Source organism: Lampris incognitus, chromosome 3, assembly GCF_029633865.1.
Source record: "Lampris incognitus isolate fLamInc1 chromosome 3, fLamInc1.hap2, whole genome shotgun sequence".
Taxonomy (NCBI): Eukaryota; Metazoa; Chordata; class Actinopteri; order Lampriformes; family Lampridae; genus Lampris; species Lampris incognitus.
In genome coordinates, this window is record NC_079213.1 from 55,703,507 (window position 1) to 55,726,815 (window position 23,309).

The window sequence follows — 23,309 nt, forward strand, 5'->3', positions numbered from 1 at the left end:
GTGAGCCTGTGCGAATTGTAGCCTCAGTTTCCTGTTCTTAGCTGACAGGAGTGGCACCCGGTGTGGTCTTCTGCTGCTGTAGCCCATCTGCCTCAAGGTTCGACGTGTTGTGCGTTCAGAGATGCTCTTCTGCATACCTCGGTTGTAATGAGTGGTTATTTGAGTTACTGTTGCCTTTCTATCAGCTCGAACCAGTCTGGCCATTCTCCTCTGACCTCTGGCATCAACAAGGCATTTTCACCCACAGAACTGCCGCTCACTGGATATTTTCTCTTTTTCGGACCATTCTCTGTAAACCCTAAAGATGGTTGTGCGTGAAAATCCCAGTAGATCAGCAGTTTCTGAAATACTCAGACCAGCCCGTCTGGCACCAACAACCATGCCACGTTCAAAGTCACTTAAATCACCTTTCTTCCCCATTCTGATGCTCGGTTTGAACTGCAGCAGATCGTCTTGACCATGTCTACATGCCTAAATGCATTGAGTTGCTGCCATTTGATTGGCTGATTAGAAATTTGCGTTAACGAGCAGTTGGACAGGTGTGCCTAATAAAGTGGCCGGTGAGTGTAGATTCATATAATAGATCTATATAATAGATTCCTATAATAGATTCTATTCTGCCACATTAACTAATACTGACAGCACACTCCCTGCCTGGTATCCTAGGATGCCACTACCTTTGCCTATAACACAAACAGAAGAAAAACTGACCTATCATTACTCTGCAGGAAGGAGTGTCACTACTTGAGTTATAGGTCTTAGGAAAAACTTCATCCTTTCTTTATCCACAACCTTTATTTCCACCTTATGGATTTTTCCGTCATCACTCAGGAATACTTTACTGATGTGCCCTAATGGCCAGTCATTCCTTTTGGACTGAGTCTTTCATAAGCCCTACAGTCCCTTCTGTGATGTTCTCCTTGTCAAATTCAATGTCCATCTTCAATCTTATGAGCTCAGCCACATCCACAACTAACACGTCAGCACAGAGTTTGAGGCGGGGGATGGTTAGGTCTGGACATGGGGCAAGCTTGGCTTTCCCAGGAATGAAACCTGTCTGATGGTTCCCATGTGAGTCTGAGATCTTCAGGTATGCCACTGCACCTATTGCTAAGACAGAAGCATCTGAGAAGATGCAGAGTTCTCTGTTTAGAGCAGTGGAAGGGGATGCTTGGGTGTAAGGCCTGGGGATGTGAAGATCTTGGAGCTCTTGCAGGGAGTATCCCCACTGTTCCCACATTTCCAGCTTTCCAAGGGATAAAGGCATGTCCCAGTCTTTAGAGTCTGCTGTAAGGTCTCTGAGCAAAGCCTTGCCTCATATGACGACTGGGGCAGCGAATCCAAGAGGATCGTATAAGCCATTCATGGTAGACAGGACTCCATGGCGGGTGAATGGCTTCCGGTCGCTTGACACCTGGAATGTAAATGTGTCACTCTTAAGGTCCCAGGCAACTCCAACTTCTTGAGTGGAGGAGCCACTTCGGCATGGCCTTGCTCCAGTATCTTCTCCATAAAGCCAAAGAAGTGTTTCTTCATGTTAGATTTCCTTGAGAAAGACCACTCTAATGACCTGAAATGATTCAGGGCCTGTTCTCTGTTATTGAGTAGATGCCATCTCTGAGGCTTGAAGGGGAGGGGGGCTACCCAACTATTTCCTTTATCGTTGTAGAAGCTTTGTTTCATGATATGAAGGAAGGTCAGGGCTTCGATGGAAGGGGCTAGCTTTTCATCATCTTCCGTATGAAATCTGCCCTCGTTTCGTGTCGGTTTCTTAGCTGAGACATTAGTGTGCATTCCTCGGGCCTTCATTTTACAGACACTTTCCTTCACATTAAGTGTTAGGGCATGGTTTAAAGAGTGACTGTCTACCATTTTCCAGAGTGTTGGTCAAGAAGATGTTGACGCTAAGTGGCTCATGAACTCTGCCTAAACAAACGTCACCGACTAGGACCCACCCAAGGTCTAGCTTTTGGGTATATGCTGCGTCATATGGTCCATTTATCTGTTCTCTCGCCTTGTGTTTTCTGATGATATCTCTGCCAAGTAGCATCATGATTGGAGCATCATGGTCGAGCTCTGGGATCTGGCCTGCTATAGGCTGTTAAGTGTGGGTGATGAAGAGCAGCTTGTGGTGTAGGGATCTCCAACCGGTTATTTGGAATGTTGTTACACTCTATTAAGGTTGGAAGAGAAAGAATGACATGTCCATCTATGGAACTTACTTGAAAGCCATGTGCTCATCTCCCACTTGTCTCTGCCACACCTGCGCAGGTTTTTAGATGGTAAGGAGAACTGTGGCTGTCCAACTTGAAAACATCAAAGAATTCTGGTCTCACCAAGGATGATTACTCTGGTCATCAATGACAGCAAACAATTTGATTGCCTTATCCTGCTGACCATTCGGAAACACTTTGATGGGGCAGATCTTTGAGCAGGTTTTACCACTCAGATTACCTCTACAGATTTCAGTGCAATTGGCTGACACGTCTTCTTTGGAAATATCACTCCTCTCCCTGCCATGATCTTCAGTAGGGGTGAGGGCGTTTACAAACTCAGGTGCAGGCCCTGGGTGTAGAGCAGAGTGATGCCGCTCACTGCCACGCTCATTACACTTTAAAGACCTTTCGCAATTCCTTGCTAGGTGTGTGGCTGATGCTATGCATTTAAAGCAAATGCCATTCTGCTTTAGAAAGGCTTTCCTGTCTTCCAGAGACTTTTCCCTGAACCCTCTGCATTTGTGTAAAGGGTGTGGCTTCTTATGAATTGGACACAGCTTTGCTGGATCAATGTTAGCCTTTTGCATGTATTCGTTTTTCTGTTTTATTCAGAGAGATGTCTGTCTTCTGGACTGAGACAGATGTTCTGTTCGAGTTTCTAAGGTGTTCTGGTTTTGTGTGGTCTGCATGGAGAGGGAGAAAGAAACTAGGGTCATTGCACATCTTTGCTTGATCTGATATGAAATCAACAAGGACAGAAAATGGAGGAAAGGAAACCCCATGCTGCTTTTTGAACGTGTAGCCTAGCATCATCCATCTCTCTTGTAGATTAAAGGGCAGTTTTTGAACTATGCTGGTTATGCCCCGTGCTGTATCTAAACAGGCAAGACCAGAAAGCACTCCCTCTGATTTTGCTGCTTGAAGCTCCATCAGCAGGTCTCTCAGTTTCTTCCAGTCTTTGTTTGAAATCTTTGAGAAGCTGTCAACTCTTTTGAGTAATGACCTCTCAATGACCTCAGGTGCCCCAAAGCATTCATCAAGTCGCTACCAATCATTTGAAGTCCTTTTTCTGGGTTATAGACATGTATGGCTCTTATCCTTTTTGCTTGTTCTCTTGACTCTACACCTAACCACTTAACTAGGAGATCCATCTCTTCTTTAACTGAGAGGTGAAGGCCTATTGTGGTGTTCAAGAATGACGCTTTCCAGGCCCTATAATTTTCTGGGCGATCATCAAACTGCAGTAGGCCTGTGGCAATAACTTCTCTACGTGCCATGAACCTAACAAGATCAGACTTATTCGGATTGTTTCTATAGTGAGTCTGTGGGGTGCTAACAGGAAACTGGGCATGTGCTTTTGGTGAAGGTGGGTGTGGCTTGACCTGTGGGTAAGTCTGAAATTGTGGTGCTGGAGTTAGGGCTGGTGGCTGCGCCACACCATGGTGGGGAGTATCTGCGGGTAAGTAACTATGATTCTCAGGTGGCCTGACATGGCTGAAATAAGCTTTGTGCTTCTGCTCTCTAAGGCATGAATGCTCTGTGGTTTGTGATGGCCTGGTAGCATTTGCAGTTGAGTAGGTAACTTATCTCTCCACGCTGATTGCATGTCCACTAGGGAAATATGCTTCAACATCGTAGATGGCACTTGTAGATGGCCTGCTATGGGGAAAGCTACTGTCTGTGTCTAGGCCATACATTTGGGATGGCACTGGTGGTGGCCTTGGCTCTTCTGACGTTATGACTGGGTCTGCCTGAGTGTCAGTCCGTAGTCTGGTCTGCTCTTGAACATAGTCAATGGTTCGCTGAGCAGAATCATGAGCACTGACTCCTACATCACTTTTCAACTCAAAGTCCAATTCTTTGTTGCACACGAGGGCTGCCGCCAATGCTTTGGCCTTTGCAACTGCTGCTGCTGCTGTTTTTTTCAGCATTTAGGACATCAAGTTGTGCATCTAAGCATACTTTCTCTGCATCCAAGTGTGCTTTTTACATTTTAATCTGCATTTCCTTTTCTGCATATTTTAATTTAGCTTTGGCCTCTTCAGCCTCTGCAAAGGCTATGGCAGCCGCTGAGCTAGCACAGGAACCGCGAGAGCGTTTAGATGTTGCTGACCCGCCAGACCAGGTAATGCAGCTGTTTGGGGATCATGACTTCTGTTCTTCCATAATGTTGTGGAAGCCTGATTATTAAGCTGGCGTTCTGTTGTAAGCCTGTTTCACTGTTCTGTAGTGGTGACACTGACCTGCTCTGCTGTATCTCAGCCCATTAGGAAGCTGTCGTTTTACTATTCTGCCACCCCTATACACCCTGCATAAGCTGGCAGATAGACAACTCCTCCTCCAATCACCACGCTGAAGAGGGTGCTTAGTTCCACTCCGTTTAATGGTTGATTGGATGTAGGGTAAAACTACAAGAGACACAACGCAACAAACATAAAAAGTTCGATACATCAATAAAAATGACTATGAAATGATATATGAGTTTCAAGTGTGTTACTGCTATGCAATTTCTAGCATACACCTTATTACTGACCAACTAAGTCTGTGAATGTTCTCATTCATCCAGGTCATGGTTATCCAAAGGAGTTGAGTCAAGTGCAACTGAACTTGGTATATATCCGTGAAGACGTTTCGCCTCTCATCCAAGAGGCTTCCTCAGTTCGTGCCTTTCTGACTAGACCAAGCTAGTCTGACTGGCTGGTGATGAGACTCAGAATTTATCCTCTAGGAGTCGTTGTCAGAGCTATTGATGTCCATGGCTCTTTTGTGTACCGATGTTTGGCCGCGCCCGTCGTTATCGGACCTATTGATTTGCATTTGTTTAGCAGCGACGGTCGTTGGGGGTGTTAGTTTCGACTTCATTATTCAGTGGTCATAAGAGTCGCCGGAGCCGTTAGTGACCGACTGTTGTTCTTGGAGGCTAGGCTTCTTGAGTCTCCTGGGCAGAGATGAAAGGACGGCATTGTAAGTGGGAGAACGTCTTCACGGATATATACCAAGTCCAGTTGCACTTGATTCAACTCCTTTGGATGACCAACTAAGGTGAGTGTTTTGGCTAAACTTATGACAAGGGGTTATCACATCCAGCTAATTCGCTAGCATTAGCATTCGCTAATAACAGCACATGTAATATTATGACCTCATACAATAAAATACGAAATATTTACATCAAGCCAAACTAATATGACTAACAAATGTGACTTAGACTTATGTTAAGAATACTAACATACCGACAGTGCATCCAAAAGCATGAAATATATGTAGAGAATAGTGATATCTCGAACAAAACGTCTCAAGGCTTTATCAGGTTTTCTGTTGACTACTGCACTTCCTGTATTGTCATGTGGTGCTGGTGAAGTCATCAGTGAACAGAAGACTCTTAAAGAGACGATACACATTAACTAATACTGACAGCACAGTTTCGTACAGTAGCTGTCTTTATAAGCACTTACATTCCAAGGTTAAGATGTATCACATACCACCATTAACCCAAAGGGGATGGAAATGAGGTTGGTAGTTTTGTTTGACAGGGCGGATTGCATCCATATGCAGCCCCTCTCCGGTCCAGCCGAGTGTCAGGATGGACTCAGTAGTTACAGACAATAGGTAATATAATGCAAGACCAAGAAAATGCAGAAATGCTGCAACACGTAACCCAACCGGAATGTCACGCTTGTTATTCTAGTAGTGTGTCAGTAGAATTACAACACAGCAGCATCTACTGACCCACGGGGCTTCAGATTCTAACATCCCATCACTGCCCCTCAGCTGAATTCATAACCAGTTAGCCGCTGAACACCTTGAGTCTAGTGTTTAAACAAATTATAAGGTTACAGTGTTGACTGGACAGCATGTCAGCGGATGTGACGTTGAACAGTAATTCTGGACAGTTCCTGCAGAGAATCAGATGAGGCATTTCCACCTGTCAGAGTTAAACACCGTGTGCTGCAGGGACAGCAGCTCCCACAGGAACAGAGGTCCTTCATACAAAATCATCTGATTCGAATCCTCTGTTATTATTCCCCTGACATAGGCATAAACAGCATGTCAGGAAAGGTGCTTACATGACTCCGCTCCTCCAACTGCTGTCACTTGTTGCTTTTTCTAACTCTGTGTCTTGTCATACCCCTTCCCATCAGTGTTCACCGCTGTGTTTCCTTTATCCATGTGGATCTTGTCAGATCTGACTTCTGATTTTTTACTGTTTAAACCCCCCTCTCCTCGTGTGTCACCCCCTTTGTGTCTCAGCTATGATCTCTTTCTCCATCTACTCTTCCTCTGAACATCTAATCTCCCTCTGAACATCTAGTCTCCCTCTGAACATCTAGTCTCCTTCTGAACATCTAGTCTCCTTCTGAACATCTAGTCCCCCTCTGAACATCTAGCCTCTTGCTTAACATCTGGTCTACCTCTGAACATCTAGTCTCCCTCTGAACATCTAGTCTCCTTCTGAACATCTAGTCTCCCTCTGAACATCTAGCCTCCTTCTTAACACCTGGTCTCCCTCTGAACATCTAGTCTTCTTCTGAACATCTAATCTCCCTCTGAACATCTAGTCTACTTCTGAACATCTAGTCTCCCTTTGAACAGCTGGTCTCCCTCTGAACATCTAGTCTCCCTTTGAACATCTAGTCTCCCTCTGAATGTCTAATCTCCTGAACATCTAGTCTCCCTCTGAACATCTAGTCTCCTGAACATCTTCCACCGGCGTTGGTCATGTGGCTAATAAATCTATCTATCTATCTATCTATCTATCTATCTATCTATCTATCTATCTATCTATCTATCTATCTATCTATCTATCTATCTATCTATCTATCTATCTATCTATCTAATCTATCTAGTCTCCCTTTGAACATCTAGTCTCCTTCTAAACATGTAGTCTCCTTCTGAACATCTAGTCTCCTTCTGAACATCTAGTCTCCATCTGAATATCTAGTCTCCCTCTGAACATCTAGTCTCCTTTTCTAACATGAGCCCACACACCACCTTTTTTCTCAGCCATGGGACTACAAATGAAGCCTGGCCTTGCCATTTTTGTGCTAATGGAAAGAATAAGAGTAGTAAATGCCAGCAATACACAACTCCTTTGCTAATTGCTTTACAAACAATAAAACAACCATAAATGATAGAAGACAATGACAGCATAACAACATGAACAAGGTTCGGAGAGAATAAATGAATTTGAAACAAGGTTGTGGAAAAAAAGACAAATTTAGCCGGAATAAAAAATGTGTGTGTTCTTTTCAACATATCAGTTTTTATTATCTCATTGTTTCTTATGTTCAGTTGAGGATCTGCTCCGCATTCCCCTTTAGTAGGCCATTTGCAGTATGTTGTTTTCCTTTCTTAATTTTTTGTCTTTTGTATCTGTTTACTTTCACACCAAGCTTTTGTTAATTTATTTACACCAGCTGTTGATTTTTTTTTCCGCCATGTGTCTTTGGAAGGATTTTTTTTTGACTGAAGTGTTTCCCTACCATCTTTCTGATTTAACACAGGCATGTAAATGGTTCTTGTATATCGGAGGGTGTGTGTTTGTCTCCACGTATGAAACCTCTGAACGTATCATGGGAACCTCTGGATCATGTTGAGTTTGGCCTTAAAGATGTCTCAAGTCCCCATCCCCATCCTCATCCCCATCCCCATCCCCATCCTCATCTCCATCTCCATCCCCATCCCCATCTCCATCCCCATCCCCATCCTCATCCCCATCCCATCCCCATCTCCATCCCCATCCCCCTCCCCATCCTCAGCACTGTTGAACAGGAACCGCTCCACAGGACCTCCGCGCCATCACTCTGTCCCATGTTCACTCTCATTCTCACCTGCTCATCACTGGATTTGATTTAGCCATTTTATTATTTTGTGTTGTGATTTCATGTGTTGAGAATCTTTTATTTAGTTTACACTTGTTTAAATTTTGTGTTAGTGCATCTTAACATTGTGTTCCTTTTATGTGTCTATAATGTCACTTAATGATTGTTACTTCACAGCATAACTCATCATGAGCCAGTGTGAACTGTTCCACTTATTTGATAGTATTTGTTAACCTTGTGGACTGAAGGGACAACAGCTATATATTTTTATCATTAAACACAGATCTATGAATATAAGGACATAAACTACTACTACTACTACTACTACTACTACTTCTTCTTTTGGCTGCTCCCGTTAGGGGTCGGCACAGCGGATCATCCGTTTCCATCTCTTCCTGTCCTCTGCATTTTCCTCTGTCACACCAGCCACCTGCATGTTCTCCCTCACCACATCCATAAACCTCCTCTTTGGCCTTCCTCTTCTCTTCCCTGGCAGCTCCATATTCAGCATCCCTCTCCCAATATACCCAGCATCTCTCCGCCACACGTCCACACCATCACAATCTTGTCTCTCTTGCTCTGTCTCCAAACCGTCCAACTTGAGCGGTCCCTCTAATATACTCGTTCCTAATCCTGTCCTTCTTCATCACTCCTAATGAAAATCTTATCATCTTCATCTCTGCCACCTTCTGTTTCACCTCCTGTCTTTTCATCAGTGCCACTGTCTCCAAACCATATAACATAGCTGGTCTCACAACCATCTTGTAAACCTTCCCTTTAACTCTTGCTGGTACCCTTCTGTCACAAATCACTCCTGACACTCTTCTCCACCCACTCCACCGCACTCTCTTCTTCACCTCTCTCCTGCACTCCCTGTTACTTTGAACAGTTGACCCCAAGTATTTAAACTCGTACACCTTCGTCACCTCTTCTCCTTGCATCCTCACCATTCCACTGTCCTCCCTCTCATTCATGCATATGTATTCTGTCTTGCTCCTACTGACTTTCATTCCTCTTCTCTCCAGTGCATACCTCCACCTCTCCAGGCTCTCCTCTGCCTGCATCCTACTCTCACTACACATCACAATGAAACATCATAGTCCACAGAGACTCCTGCCTGATCGCGTCCGTCAACCTGTCCATCACCATTGCAAACACGAAAGGGCTCAGAGCCGATCCTTGATGTAATCCCACCTCCACCTTGAACCCATCTGTCATTCCAACCACACACCTCACCACTGTCACATTGCCCTCATACATATCCTGCACCACTCCTACACACTTCTTTGCCACTCCTGACTTCCTCATACAATACCACACCTCCTCTCTCGGCACCCTGTCATATGCTTTCTCTAAATCTACAAAGCCACAATGCACCTCCTTCTGGCCTCCTCTATACTTCTCCATCAACATTCTCAAAGCAAACATCACATCTGTGGTGCTCTTTCCTGGCATGAAACCATACTGCTGCTGCTGGTCATCACCTCTCCTCTTAACCTAGCTGCTATTACTCTTTATTGATAGATAGATAGATAGATAGATAGATAGATAGATAGATAGATAGATAGATAGATAGATAGATAGATAGATAGATAGATAGATAGATAGATAGATAGATAGATAGATAGATATGAACATAGCAAGATCCTTTGATAGATTTAATAAAAAGACTAAACTTTCTTGAAATAAATTTTGTTAACACAAGTGCTGAATAGCTTTTTCCAGTCCAGAGAGTATTCTTGCTTTCTTCACCCATCATGCACCTTGCTTGACCCTTGACCTTCCCTCCTCCCTATCTGTCAGCCCCTTCAGCCCCTCCCCAGGAGGTATGCTTGCTGAGCCTCAACTCCACCGGCATTAGGGTGAGTTGGGTGGCACCCCCAGCCGACAGCCGCCACGGGGACATAGTTGGCTACTCCCTGGCCTACAAAGCCCTCACAGGGGAGGATATGGAGTACCATGAGGTGCCAGGACTTGGGGCCAGTGTGACCAGCTACGTGCTGGGGGGTCTGCAGAAGTGGACAGAGTATGCAGTATGGGTGAGGGCCCACACTGGCGTGGGGCCTGGCCCTCGGAGCCCTCCTGGTCACATCAGAACCAAGGAAGATGGTATGTCAATGGCCTGACCGGACCCAGTCTTCTTGACCTACCTTGTGCTAATCTGTCCACCACTCTGACTTCTGCTTTGCTGCTCTCAGTTCTGCTGATGCTGCTCAAATCCTTCTCTTGCTGGCTCTTTCCCTCCCTTGTTCTTCTTTCAACCTGTCCTTCCTTTTCTCAGCGCAATGACAAAGCTCTAGCTGGGCTTGGGCGTGCTAGGCGAGGGTGTCTGGAGAACAGCCTGAGTGGCAATATCACAGGCTGTCAACTCAGCCAGATAGCGGGTTCAAGGTGCCAGCTAAATGCTCAGAAGGCAGCAGTCCAGAGACGGGCTTTGCAATGCATAACAGCATTTTCTCTTACTGGTGAAAACAGCGTTCTTATGTGAGACCGGAAGGTTGGGAAACTTTTGGAAAATAATTTTCTTCATTCCAGGTCTGAAAAGGTATGGAACTGACCAGGAAGAGGAGATAACGTTTTCATTGCTAACAAGTATTTTTCAGTTATCAATTATTTTGTACAGCAGCACTACGTAGACCAAAACATTATTTATATATTTTTTTCATTGTTTGGACACAAAATTCATTCAATGAATAGTTTTAAAAAAATTGTAATTCATTTCTCTCTCGAACTCAGCCACCAGTAAAACTGTTTATTTCTGCAGTCCAGTTTGCACGTTTGCATGCTCCAGTTCAAAACCGATACGCTGCAGTTCAAAATCCAACATAACATTCAAATGACAGCAATTTGCTGAGTCAAAAATACTGCATGGAAACACATTCTCGACCTTATAAAGATGTAGAATGATTATAGTGGCACGGTGATGGACAAGTTGCTGACTGAAGTTTAGTGAATAGATCCGTCACAGCTGATTCCAGTCTGAGCTGGAGAGCCACCCAACTGTTGAAGGACTTCCAGTTCCATGACCATCTATAAAAACAGGACATCTCTGGAATGATTTTGTCCAAGAAATACAAGAGTGGTTTAAAGAGAGAGCGACAAATGACTGGACTATAGGAAATGGGAGGACATTGAAGGTATGGTGGCATAGAAGAAGAATGCAAGCTGAAGTGTCAGATGAGATAAGAGCTGCCACGACAGTACATGTAAATCATCATCGCTCATTAAGACAGGCTGCTCTGTATCAGCTCTGCTGGATGAGAGCAGTGGAATTCTTGTTTCCATCACTTCTGATTCATACTTGCCATGTGCAGCATTGTAGTTGTGGATCATTTTGGGCATGACATGACCTGGAGTACCACGCTGCGTGTTGGTGCAGAGCGTTGGATGAAGAGTTTTGAAGAAGTCAGCTCGATATTGAAAATGCTTGTTAGCAACTGGGAAAAAACACTAACATAGGGAGGGAGAAAGCCTTTCAGATATGAGTTGAAATCAACTGTTATAACAATTGCAGCTCTACTTTTTGCAATAAATATGACGTTGAAATACGGTGAGCATGTGTGCCCTTGGAAGGTGGACTTTAACTGGCCACATGTGCGCAGGCATGTGGGAACATGTTTTAAGTAGGGGGGCTGCCAACTAAAACCAGAAGTATTGTGGCGAGCTGGCGTGGAAGAATGAGTCCAGAGGCAGAGGTCTCTTTTTAATCACAAGTCCCGTGCCCCATACACCGCACGACCCCGGAAGAGCTCTTTTATTCACACCGGCCAGAACAGACCAGAACTGACAACAACGTAGGGAGCCCCCCCACCCCCCAAAGTCCCAAGTGGTGACATCAGTCCCAGTCCCGGTCCTACAGCCAGTTAGTCAGTAAACGGTCTCCTACTGAGTCTGAGTCGAACCCCCAAAACAACAACACAAGAGTAACCACAACATGAACACCGCATCATTAAAACACACTTTTAAATCTAACATTAACAGTCCCAGCAGCCACTGTGCTCCCCCAGCGCAGAACCGCCGACAGTCAGAGCGACCGCCTCCCCCGGTCGCCACAGTATGACGTCATTGTTCTGTTTGTAAGGCGAGTGTGTAGCAGATCTGGCCTGGAGTGTTTACTCCCTTCATTATTAAACATGCACATTCCACACAGCCCCGCCCACTGTTTACACAGCCCCGCCCACTGATTACACAGCCCCGCCTACTGTTTACACAGCCCCCGCCTACTGTTCACACAGCTCGCCCGTTGTTTACACAACCCCGCCCACTGTTTACACAGCCCCGCCTGTTGTTTACACAGCTCGCCCGTTGTTTACACAATCCCGCCCACTGTTTACACAACCCTGCCCACTGTTTACACAGCCCCGCCCACTGTTTACACAACCCCGCCCACTGTTTACACAGCCCCGCCCATTGTTTACAATAACTTATGTTTCATTTAGTGGCATGTGTATGTTAGGGAAGGTTAGGCATGCTGTTGGGTCTAAGATGTTACACAGCCATCTGCCACTACTGGGGGGGGGTGCAGCCCCCCCCCCTTCCCATGCCAATGCATGTGCATGTTTCCTCTGTGGGAGTCGGGGGACTGCTGATCCAAGCAGAGCCAGTTGTGAAACGACACCAGCAGCTCAGAAGGTTGTCTTTTGGCTCTGGGCTCAGACCACTGCTCTGTCTGCCCCAGGCTACTTCCTGGTCTGTTTCCTTCCCCTGCCTCTTAATGACATCAGCTTTCTCAATGTCTGCATTCAGTGAATATGCTCATGTCTTCATGACGTTTGAGTCTGTTATTCCAACAAGACGGAGTAGGATGGAGAGGAGGTGATGTGTGTGTGTGTGTGTGTGTGTGTGTATGTGTGTGTATGTATGTTGCTATATTGAATGGCTTCTTATATCAGGGAAAGCAGTTTTTCTTTAGTTATCTATCTATTTGTTATCCCTCCCTCTCTCCCTTCTCTCTCCATCCCTCCCTCTCTCCCTTCTCTCTGTAATACCCCCTCTCTCCCTTCTCTCTCATCCCTCCCTCTCTCCCTTCTCTCTCCATCCCTCCCTCTCTCCCTTCTCTCCATCCTCCCTCTCTCCCTTCTCTCTCATCCCTCCCTCTCTCCCTTCTCTCTCCATCCCTCCCTCTCTCCCTTCTCTCCATCCCCCCCTCTCTCCCTTCTCTCTCCATCCTCCCTCTCTCCCTTCTCTCTCCATCCCTCCCTCTCTCCCTTCTCTCGATAATACCCCCTCTCTCCCTTCTCTCTCATCCCTCCCTCTCTCCCTTCTCTCTCCATCCCTCCCTCTCTCCCTTCTCTCTATAATACCCCCTCACTCCCTTCTCTCTCCATCCTCCCTCTCTCCCTTCTATGTAATACCTCACTGTCTTCCTTCTCTCTCCATCCCTCCCTCTCTTCCTTCTCTCTGTAATACCTCCCTCCCTCCCTTCCATCTCCATCGCTCCCTCTCTCCCTTCTCTATGTAATACCTCACTGTCTTCCTTCTCTCTCCATCCTCCCTCTCTTCCTTCTCTTACCATCCCTTCCTCTCTTCCTTCTCTCACCATCCCTCCCTCGCTCTCTTCTCTATGTGATACCTCCGTCTTCCTTCTCTCTCCATCCTCCCTCTCTTCCGCTCTCTCCATCCCTCCCTCTCTTTCTTCTCTCGCCGTCCCTCCCTCTCTCCCTTCTCTATGTAATACCTCCCTCTCTTCCTTCTCTCTTTATTCCTTCCTCTCTTCCTTCTCTCTGTAATCCCTCCCTCTCTTCTTTCTCTCGCCATCCCTCCCTCTCTCCCTTCTCTATGTAATACCTCCCCGTCTTCCTTCTCTCTCCATCCTCCCTCTCTTCCTTCTCTCTCCATCCCTCCCTCTCTTCCTTCTCTATGTAATACCTCCCTCTCTTCCTTCTCTCTTTATCCCTCCCTCTCTTCCTTCTCTCTATAATCCCTCCCTCTCTTCTTTCTCTGTAATCCCTCCCTCTCTTGCTTCGCTCTGTAATCCCTCCCTCTCTTCCTTCTATCTCCATCACTCCCTCTCTCACTTCTCTATGTAATACCTCCCTCTCTTCCTTCTCTCTTTATCCCTCCCTCTCTTCCTTCTCTCTATAATCCCTCCCTCTCTTCCTTCTCTGTAATCCCTCCCTCTCTTGCTTCGCTCTGTAATCCCTCCCTCTCTTCCTTTTCTCTCCATCACTCCCTCTCTCACTTCTCTATGTAATACCTCCGTCTTCCTTCTCTCTGCATCCTCCCTCGCTTCCTTCTCTATGTAATACCTCCGTCTTCCTTCTCTCTGCATCCTCCCTCTCTTCCTTCTCTCTCTCTTTAATACCACCCTCCCTTCCTTCTCTCTGTAATACCCCCTCTCTTCCTTCTCTCTCTATCGCTCCCTCTGTGCCTTCTCTCTCCACCCCTTCCTCTCTTCCTTTTCTCTCTGTCTCCCCCTCTCTTCCTTCTCTGTCTATCTCTAATACCTCCCTCTCCCAGTTTGTCAGGTGCTTGTCTTCCTCCAGCTGTTAAAGTCACATCTCTCCCTCTTTTCATCTCATTCCATATCTCCCCACCCCATCTGACTCTGAGCTCTCGCAGCTCGCTGGATTTCCCCAGTAAAGTTCCACTCTGCTCACAAACAACAGAGGAGTCTCGGCACTCCTCCTCTCCTCTCATTTTTCTCCTTCTCACATTGTTCAGTGCGTTGTGCCTTCAAGCCTCCTGACTGTCTGTTCATTTGTTTTGATGTAACGACGTGAAGCCAAGCCCGCGGTTAATACTTACCGACAGTCTTCATTTGCTTGGAAGTGAGCCAGCCCGGGATTTCCCTCCTACCTACCACCACCATGGGCGGTCCACATGACGGCCGGGTTTTAAACTCTGCATTCTGTCAACTTAAACACCCCAACTGAGATATTAATGCATCGCATATGTTAGCATGTCTCTTAGCAAACGACTGACACCAAAGTTAACATGTTAACAACTGTAATACTATTTTTAAAAAAATTAAACTTCAGAGAGACATGAATAGCGAAACTGAAAAGTGAAAATATTCCCTGAAAAACAAAACAGAAAACACATGTTGCTAATCTAACGAACGTAACAAGGCCTATAAAACGTGACGTGAAAAAAAAGAAAAAAAGACACACGTTGGAAGTAACGCAAAAACACGTGACATGACGTGCAAGATGACGCGCAAACTACGCGCCGTTGTGGGTTCCATCATGTGCGCTCGGGTACAACTTTGGATATATCTTTGTATTTTTGGATGGAAAGTATATTTGCCATGTTTGTTTTATAATGAACGTTCTTCAAGAAACTGTACATGAATATGAACAATGTTCAATAAAAATATATATTAAAAAAAAGTGCGCTCGGGTACAACGTCGACTCGGAGTCCTTCGACGGCATATGACGTCACGGATCATGCTGCTAGTGAGCGTTGTTTAGCGCTAGCGTTATGGTTGTTTAGCTGTGTGTGTTTTACAGGCCACGCTGACAGAATTGGTTAGGAAAGGCGCGGGGGCCGCAGGCTGAGCTGCCTCTAACGTCAATCTACTGGTTCCCGCTGTTCCTAAACTGAACTAGCCCCGACCCAATCCCTACCCAAGCCCCGACCCAACCATGATGCGTGAAGTAGTGATGTCATATGTAGTCGCAGGGCCCCGAGCAGGGCGAGAAGGTCAAGTACCGACACCATCATTCTGACCGCTCGTGATTTTCGGTAGAACTTATCTAGTCCATGGGCCAGAGCCCAAAATTTCCTATTTCGGTACACTCAAGGTGGCAAAACTTACTTATAATTTTTGAAAGGATCCATGTCTGTAGATGATATTTTGGTATGATAACCATTCCTGAGTGGCAGCTGTATCACAGTTATCAGCTCATGAAGTTAACCACCCGCTAAACTAAATTGCATTTTAGACGCTGGTGCATATCCTGGTTTAGCCTCATGGTCAGGACATTTTTCAATGTTCTATAATATTGTCTTTGGTATCATTTTAAAGGGGACCTTCTTAGCTTTCATTCAAGCCCTGTTGTGGATATTTCTCACAAATATAGAGGTCACTTGAGCTCTTCAACCCGTCAATAACACACATCTTTCTGCAATTTTCGCCTAAACTATATACTTTCTTTTAGCCCTGTGGCATCTAGGAATATCAGGGACACAAAACACAAAAACTGGAATACTCACAGGACTGTAAAGATTCAGGAAATGTATAATATACCCATACTATTTCATTGTGTGAGGTGATTGTGAACCTTAAATTAGAAGGGCATTATTACTAAGAAACTAACTAGACCAAAGCCAGTTAGTCCATGGGTCAGACCAGATATCGATATCACCCAAGGTGACACAACTTCACTGGTGCCATTTTATTTGGTACACTAACAGAAGTAAAATAATACATGATAACCTTTCCAAATGAGCACCTATTTCATTTTTCTTTCAGGAAACCTGTTTCTGTGCCTCTCACGATTGTGTATTTGCCCAGATTTTTACAAATATAGCATTTCAACACCCCTGGTACTGATTAGCCTAGCTTAAACTCTGGGACAGTTCTTAGTTGGCCAACAACCAAGGATAACCAGTACTGTGTACTTCCATTCATTGTGCTAAGCTAGGCTAACGTGCAGCCAGATAGCTTTCTACTAAACACATATAGAGGAAACTGGTATCTATCTTCTTGTCTTACTCTGGAGAAGATTGTAAGCTAATTTCCCATAATGTTAGCATGTTCTTTTAAAGTATATGTTAATATGATTAGTTAAAGTGGCTACAAGGAACTTTCATCTTGTGTTGATTTTAGCGGCCTCATGTGGACAAAATACAGCTGTTGCATAGCAAATAGGTAATGTATCTATTTGTGGCTATGTAAGATAAATAATGGTAATATGACGCTGGTGAAGCAAAGTAAACTTTGTTTTAGTAGTGTTCATACACCTAAGTTACATGTATTTGTTTGTATGTGGCAGGTGAAAACTGACTGAATATGGCCACTGGTGAACAAGCAAGTTTTTACCCAATACCAAAGCGCCCACGGGTGGAGTGCATTATCCACTGTTCTGATGATACAGATAAGCTGGTTTCACTACAAACTGTCGACTCATGGAGAACTCTGCTCAGGGCAGCTCCGAAATCATGCACCAGTTTTGAAACTGGCAAAAGACATTCCTGAGGGACAGATTCCAGCAATCTACTAACACAGAAAGTGTCGCAGTATCTTCACTATGAAGCAAATTCTTGATGGCCTCCTTGCAAAAGAAAACAAAAGTTGTGTCTCTGCTGAAGAGAAACAATCTAAGAGAGTAGCTCGACATGCTCCAAGTACATCTAGGACTTATGATGCAGAGTGCATATTTTGTCAGAAAAACAGCAAATATTCCAAGAGACAGAATACGAGAGAAGTACTGGTGCAGTGTCGAGAACTGTGAGCTGATGCAAAGATCAGGAGTGCAGCCACAAAGAAAAGGGACAGCAGAATCCTTGCCATTGTGAGTAGAGACCTTGTAGCAGCTGAAGGGCACTACCACAGGTCATGCTATAGACTTTACACCAAAGAAGAGGTTTCCAAAGGAGAGGTTGCCAGCAATGAAGATGATGATGCTGCAGCCCAGTATGAAGCTGCTGTGAATAAGGCATACAATGAGCTGTTCCTCTTCATCAGGATGGAGCTTTTTGGCAATCCTCAAGTGATGACAATGACTGATCTCTCTTCTAGACTGGTAGCTTCAATGAACTCCCAAGGCATTGCCCAAGTCAAGGAATCAACCAAGAAGCACATAAGGCGAAACCTGGAGAGTGAGTTTGCTGGAGGCTTGCAGATATTCCCTGATGAGAAAGGAAAATTCCTCCTCTATCCCGATAACTTGTCCATGAGGGAACTTGCCAAAGAAAATCAGTCTCTCAAAAGGGAGCTGCAGACCCTGAAAAGTGTCAGTGCACAAGATGTTATAGCCAAAGCAGCCATCAAATTGAGAGCAGACATTAAAAGTCAAGATGTTCCTCAAACCTGGCCGCCTGAAGTCAAACCAGAAGCAGAATGTCCTACCATTCCAGAGTCGCTCATTATCTTCCTGTACTCTCTACTCACAGGCTCAAATGATCCTGATCATGCATCCCAGAGAGTGCAGTGCCTTCTGCAGTCATTTGGCCATGACATAGTATATGCAGTGACATGTGGAAATACCAAGCCTTCCAAGCACATTGTTCTGCCATTCAGTGTCAAATCGTTGACAGGAAATGTAGAGTTGATAAACATCCTCAACCGACTTGGTCACAGTGTGTGTCCTATTCACAGATGGAAGAGATCAACACTGCCCTGTGTCTCCAGAAACTCTCATCATCAGGGAGTGGCATTGCCCTTCCAGCTAACATCCATCCTGGCATATTCACAACTTTAGCCTGGGACAATATCGACCGTCTTGAAGAAACTGTCAGTGGTGAGGGAACATCTCACAGAGTCAATGGGATTGCTGTGCAAGCAAAGCCAGTCAACCCACTTCCTGTCCAACCCATGCCCACTGTTCCCAAAACAAAGAAGAGAAGCATTGATGGACCCCCACCAATGTTACCAACTTACAATGCTGGACAACGGGTAGGGCCACCACAAAGCAAAAAGTCAGATGCCGATACTGCAGCCAATACTAAGCTTGCCAGAGAGAAAAACCTTCTTTGGGTCCTAGCACGCATGTCACAACAAGAAGAACAGTCAGTCAGCAGCTGGACAGGCTTCAACATCCTGACTCGAGGAGAGATGACGGTCATCCCCGACAATATAGGCTATCTGCCTACCATCAGTGCTCCAGCGACACAAATGTCTACTGTCAACGAGGTGCTTAACCAGTCACTGAGCATCATGCAGTGCTTAGGCCTGAGGAAGATTGTCTGTGTCTTTGACCAAGCCCTGTATGCGAAGGCTGTCGAGATCACATGGAAACACCATGACAAGTTCCATGATATCATCGTTAGGCTTGGGGTATTCCACACCATCTGCACACTGCTGGCAATAATAGGAAAGCGTTTCCAAGATGCTGGACTCAAAGACCTCTGCATTGAGTCTGGCATGATTGCAGAAGGCTCAATTGCTGGTGTTATGGATGGCCGCAAGTACAACAGGGCAGTGCGACTACACAAGCTCCTTTATGAGGCTCTCATGCGACTGACCTTGAATGGTTTCCTGTCCTGGTTGGAAGAAACTCACAGGAATGACATGGTTCACCTGAATGAGACACTGAAGACCATTGACAGCCTTGGGAAAGAAGTCTCACAACATGCTTTGAAGGAGGTCCTCAAGAACAGCTCTTGTACACGCATCATGGATCTATTTGAAGTCTACCGTGAGTTCCTTAGAGGTGGAAACGGCAGCCTCTCGAACTTCTGGATGTCCTATTTGGACATGGTTGAAATCTTGTTGGGGCTCATCCGAGCATCCAGAGAGGGAGACTGGATGCTACACTTGGCTAGCATTCGAGCAATGATCCCATGGTGCTTTGCTTATGACAGGATGAATTATGCACGCTACCTCCCCTACTACTACGCCCAGATGTCTGAGCTGCCCATCACACACCCAGATGTGTACACAGAATTCATGGAAGGAGGCTTCTCAGTCCAACTGGGTTCCACCAATCCCTTTGGCCGAATCCCTGTTGACCAAGCTATAGAAGAAACGGTGAACAAAGACACCCAAACAGCTGGAGGGACAAAGGGATTCAGCTTGAAGCCAGGAGCTGTGACCAACTATTATCTCACAGCTGAGTATAGAAGCATGTACCTCAGACAGCTGAGAGACCTGACAGGTCAAGGCAGGTGCAAATGGTCTCATCCAGATCTACAGAGTCCAAGGATCAAGAGAGATGAAGCAGATGTCCAGTCTCTCATGGACCTTATGGAGAATAACTGGCTCAATCCTATGTCCCCTGATGAGATTGATTTGGTTAGCCTCTCCACTGGCAACATGGCTCCACCTGATGTGACCATAGATCTCTTGAGAGCTCTTGAGAAAGGAGAAGAGGCCTACCAAGCATTCCAGCAAACAAGGTTAGATGCAGACCCACCACCTGTGAAATTCCATGACAAGATGACCAAGCAAAGTCTGAAAACATTCTCCAATGTCAGCACAAAACAAGCTCATGGAAAGAAAGCACAGGATGTGGTTCTGAAGGCAGATAGAAACCTTTTCAGTCACATGATCCTGGTGGCTGAAAGCAGGAAGGTGAATCTGAAGGATGTCCTTGCCTACCCATTGGGCCCACTACCATGGGCACTGGCAAATGCTGATGGGTCCTTACGAAAAACAAACAAGGCTTCACTTGCCAGAGAGCTTGAAAAGAATGTATATCCTGCAGAAGACATCCCAATCCCATCTACTTCCATCATTGATGGGATGAGCCTGGTCCAAAAAATGAATGGCAACAACAAAACCTTTGCACAGGTGGCAGAGTCAGCCTTGACCCAGGTCCTCCGTGAGGGAGCACAGAGTGGGAGGATTGATGTTGTTTTTGATGTCTATCACCAGACTTCGATCAAAGATGCTGAACGACTGAATCGGGCTGGAGACATCACTCTCCAGTACAAGAATCTTGCAGGGGGACACCACGTCCAGCAGTGGAGAAAATTTCTGTGCAGTTCCTCCAACAAGACCAGTCTCATCAAGTTTCTGGTGGAAGAGTGGAAACTCCCACGATACAGAGCTATGCTGCATGGCAAGGTGTTGTACATGACCTGTGAGGAAACCTGCTACAAGTTGACAGAAGATGGGTGTGAGGAAGCAGCAGAACTGCACTCCACACATGAAGAAGCTGACACCCGTCTGCTCCTGCATGCATTGCATGCAGCAAATGCGGGATCAAAGTCAGTTATCATCACAGCTGAGGACACTGATGTCATGGTGCTTTGTCTTGGCTTCCAGAAGGACATCACCTGTCCCATCTACCAGAAGTGTGGGACTCATAACCGCACACGGTTTGTCGACATCACCAAACTGGCAAGTTCACTTGGAGACAGCATCTGTGACAGCCTAATTGGCTTACATGCCTTCACAGGCTGCGACACTGTCAGTGCATTCGCTGGTCGAGGGAAGCTGAATGCCCTGAAGATAGTGAGAAAGCACACTTCCTGCCAAGAGACTTTTAGTCAACTGGGACAGACATGGAATGTGAGTGATGAGCTGTTCCAGAAAATTGAGCAGTTCACCTGTCGGATGTATGTTGCTAATAGAAGCACTGCTGAGGTGAACAAACTGCGTTACCAGCTCTTCTGCACCAAAAGGGGAGAGGTTGAGTCCAGCCAGCTGCCACCATGTAGAGACTGTCTCTTTATGCATGTTCAACGAGCCAACTATCAGGCAGCAATATGGAAGTGCTGTCTGCAGGCTAACCCTGTGGTGCCAAGCCCTACTGAGTATGGATGGACAGACGATGAAGGCAAGCTGGCCATTTACTGGATGCGCTCCCCACCTGCACCAGATGTGGTCTTGGAAATGCTAACATGCAAGTGTGTGCATTCATGCAAAATGCCAAGCTGCATGTGCCTGTCAAATGGACTTCCATGCACAGACATGTGCAGGTTACAGACCTGCAGTAACCAAAAACAGCAGGATGGTCCAGAACTGGACTTTGAACTTGGGGAGTCAGATGATGAGAGAAACGAGCAGTTTGATGAATGACAGTGTGATGATTCTGATGGTATTACTGTGGTAGTAGTCTATTGATGCACAGGATGTTGATTCTGGACTTGGTTACCCAGAGCTTGATAACAATAATGTAACCATATTCACATATCCATTACCCTACCCATTACCATTACATATACCCACTAATGATATGGGATTACATGTATCATTGACTAAGTATATGTAAATGTCAATGTTGTTTAAAATATTAAAATAGTTCATTACCTCACTATGGTATTCCTTTTTATCATGTATTTTGATTGTGTATTTAAACAAATGTATAGAGACCAGTTTGTGACCTAACTGGCTTTGGTCTAGTTCTCATTTAAGGCTCACAATCACCTCACACAATGAAATAGTATGAGTATATTATACATTTCCTGAATCTTTACAGTCCTGTGAGTATTCCAGTTTTTGTGTTTTGTGTCCTTGATATTCCTAGATGCCACAGGGCTAAAAGAAAGTATATAGTTTAGGCGAAAATTGCAGAAAGATGTGCGTTATTGACGGGTTGAAGAGCTCAAGTGACCTCTATATTTGTGAGAAATATCCACAACAGGGCTTGAATGAAAGCTAAGAAGGTCCCCTTTAAAATGATACCAAAGACAATATTATAGAACATTGAAAAATGTCCTGACCATGAGGCTAAACCAGGATATGCACCAGCGTCTAAAATGCAATTTAGTTTAGCGGGTGGTTAACTTCATGAGCTGATAACTGTGATACAGCTGCCACTCAGGAATGGTTATCATACCAAAATATCATCTACAGACATGGATCCTTTCAAAAATTATAAGTACGTTTTGCCACCTTGAGTGTACCGAAATATCGTCTGGCCCATGGACTAATAACTTTTTGTTGTGCAGTTGATCTAAAACTCATTTTCGTGCATGCAGTTTTAGGAGCGTCCGGGGAGCGGCAGGTCTGTATCTTTTTTTTTACACGTTATTAAACTTTTAAAAATCCAAAACGGTCAGAATGACCGCCCACGGTCGTTCTATTAGTTTTAAGTCCCGGTCGTTGTTTGTGACTGTTTCAATATTTATTTTCAGTTCTTGTTTACATGTCACGTTTTATAGGCCTTGTTACGTTTGTTAGATTCGCAACATGTGTTTTCTGTTTTGTTTTTCAGGGAATATTTTCACATTTTCAGTTTCGCTATTCAAGGTCGACCATGTCTCTCTGAAGTTTAAATTGTTTAGAAATAGTATTACAATTGTTAACATCTTAATTTTGGTGTCAGTTTCATAACAGACATACTAACATATGCAATGCATTAATATCTCAGTTGGGTATTTATCTTGACACAATATAGAGTTTAAACGCCGGCGGTCATTTTGACCGCTCACGGTCGTTTTAGGTAGGAATGAAATTCCGGTCTTCTTAACTGTGTGGGCAGGGGTCCTCATTAACATGTTGTACCAGGTCTGTGGTACGACGCTGTGCCCCCTGCCTACACGCTTCATGATATCTAACTTCCACGAGCACCACCCCCATTCTTTGCCTATAGCTCCCGTTTACTGTCTTGATCAAATTACAGCTCCATCACCTCCCCGACGCCCCGAACCAGCGAGCTCGTGATGTGAGCGTGATTGCTTTGCATGTTGGGGTCGAGGGGAAATACACCAGCTGCAGCC

At 45.3% G+C, this 23,309-nt stretch overlaps 1 protein-coding gene across 1 annotated transcript in view; it reads left to right on the plus strand.

Moving 5' to 3' along the window:
• ptprfa (protein tyrosine phosphatase receptor type Fa) overlaps positions 1–23,309 on the plus strand; it is a 360,408-nt gene that overhangs the window by 145,327 nt on the left and 191,772 nt on the right. The window contains exon 10 of the mRNA XM_056277009.1: positions 9,839–10,144. Within this exon, the coding sequence (XP_056132984.1) occupies positions 9,839–10,144 (306 nt within the window). The remainder of the gene's footprint in view (positions 1–9,838; positions 10,145–23,309) is intronic.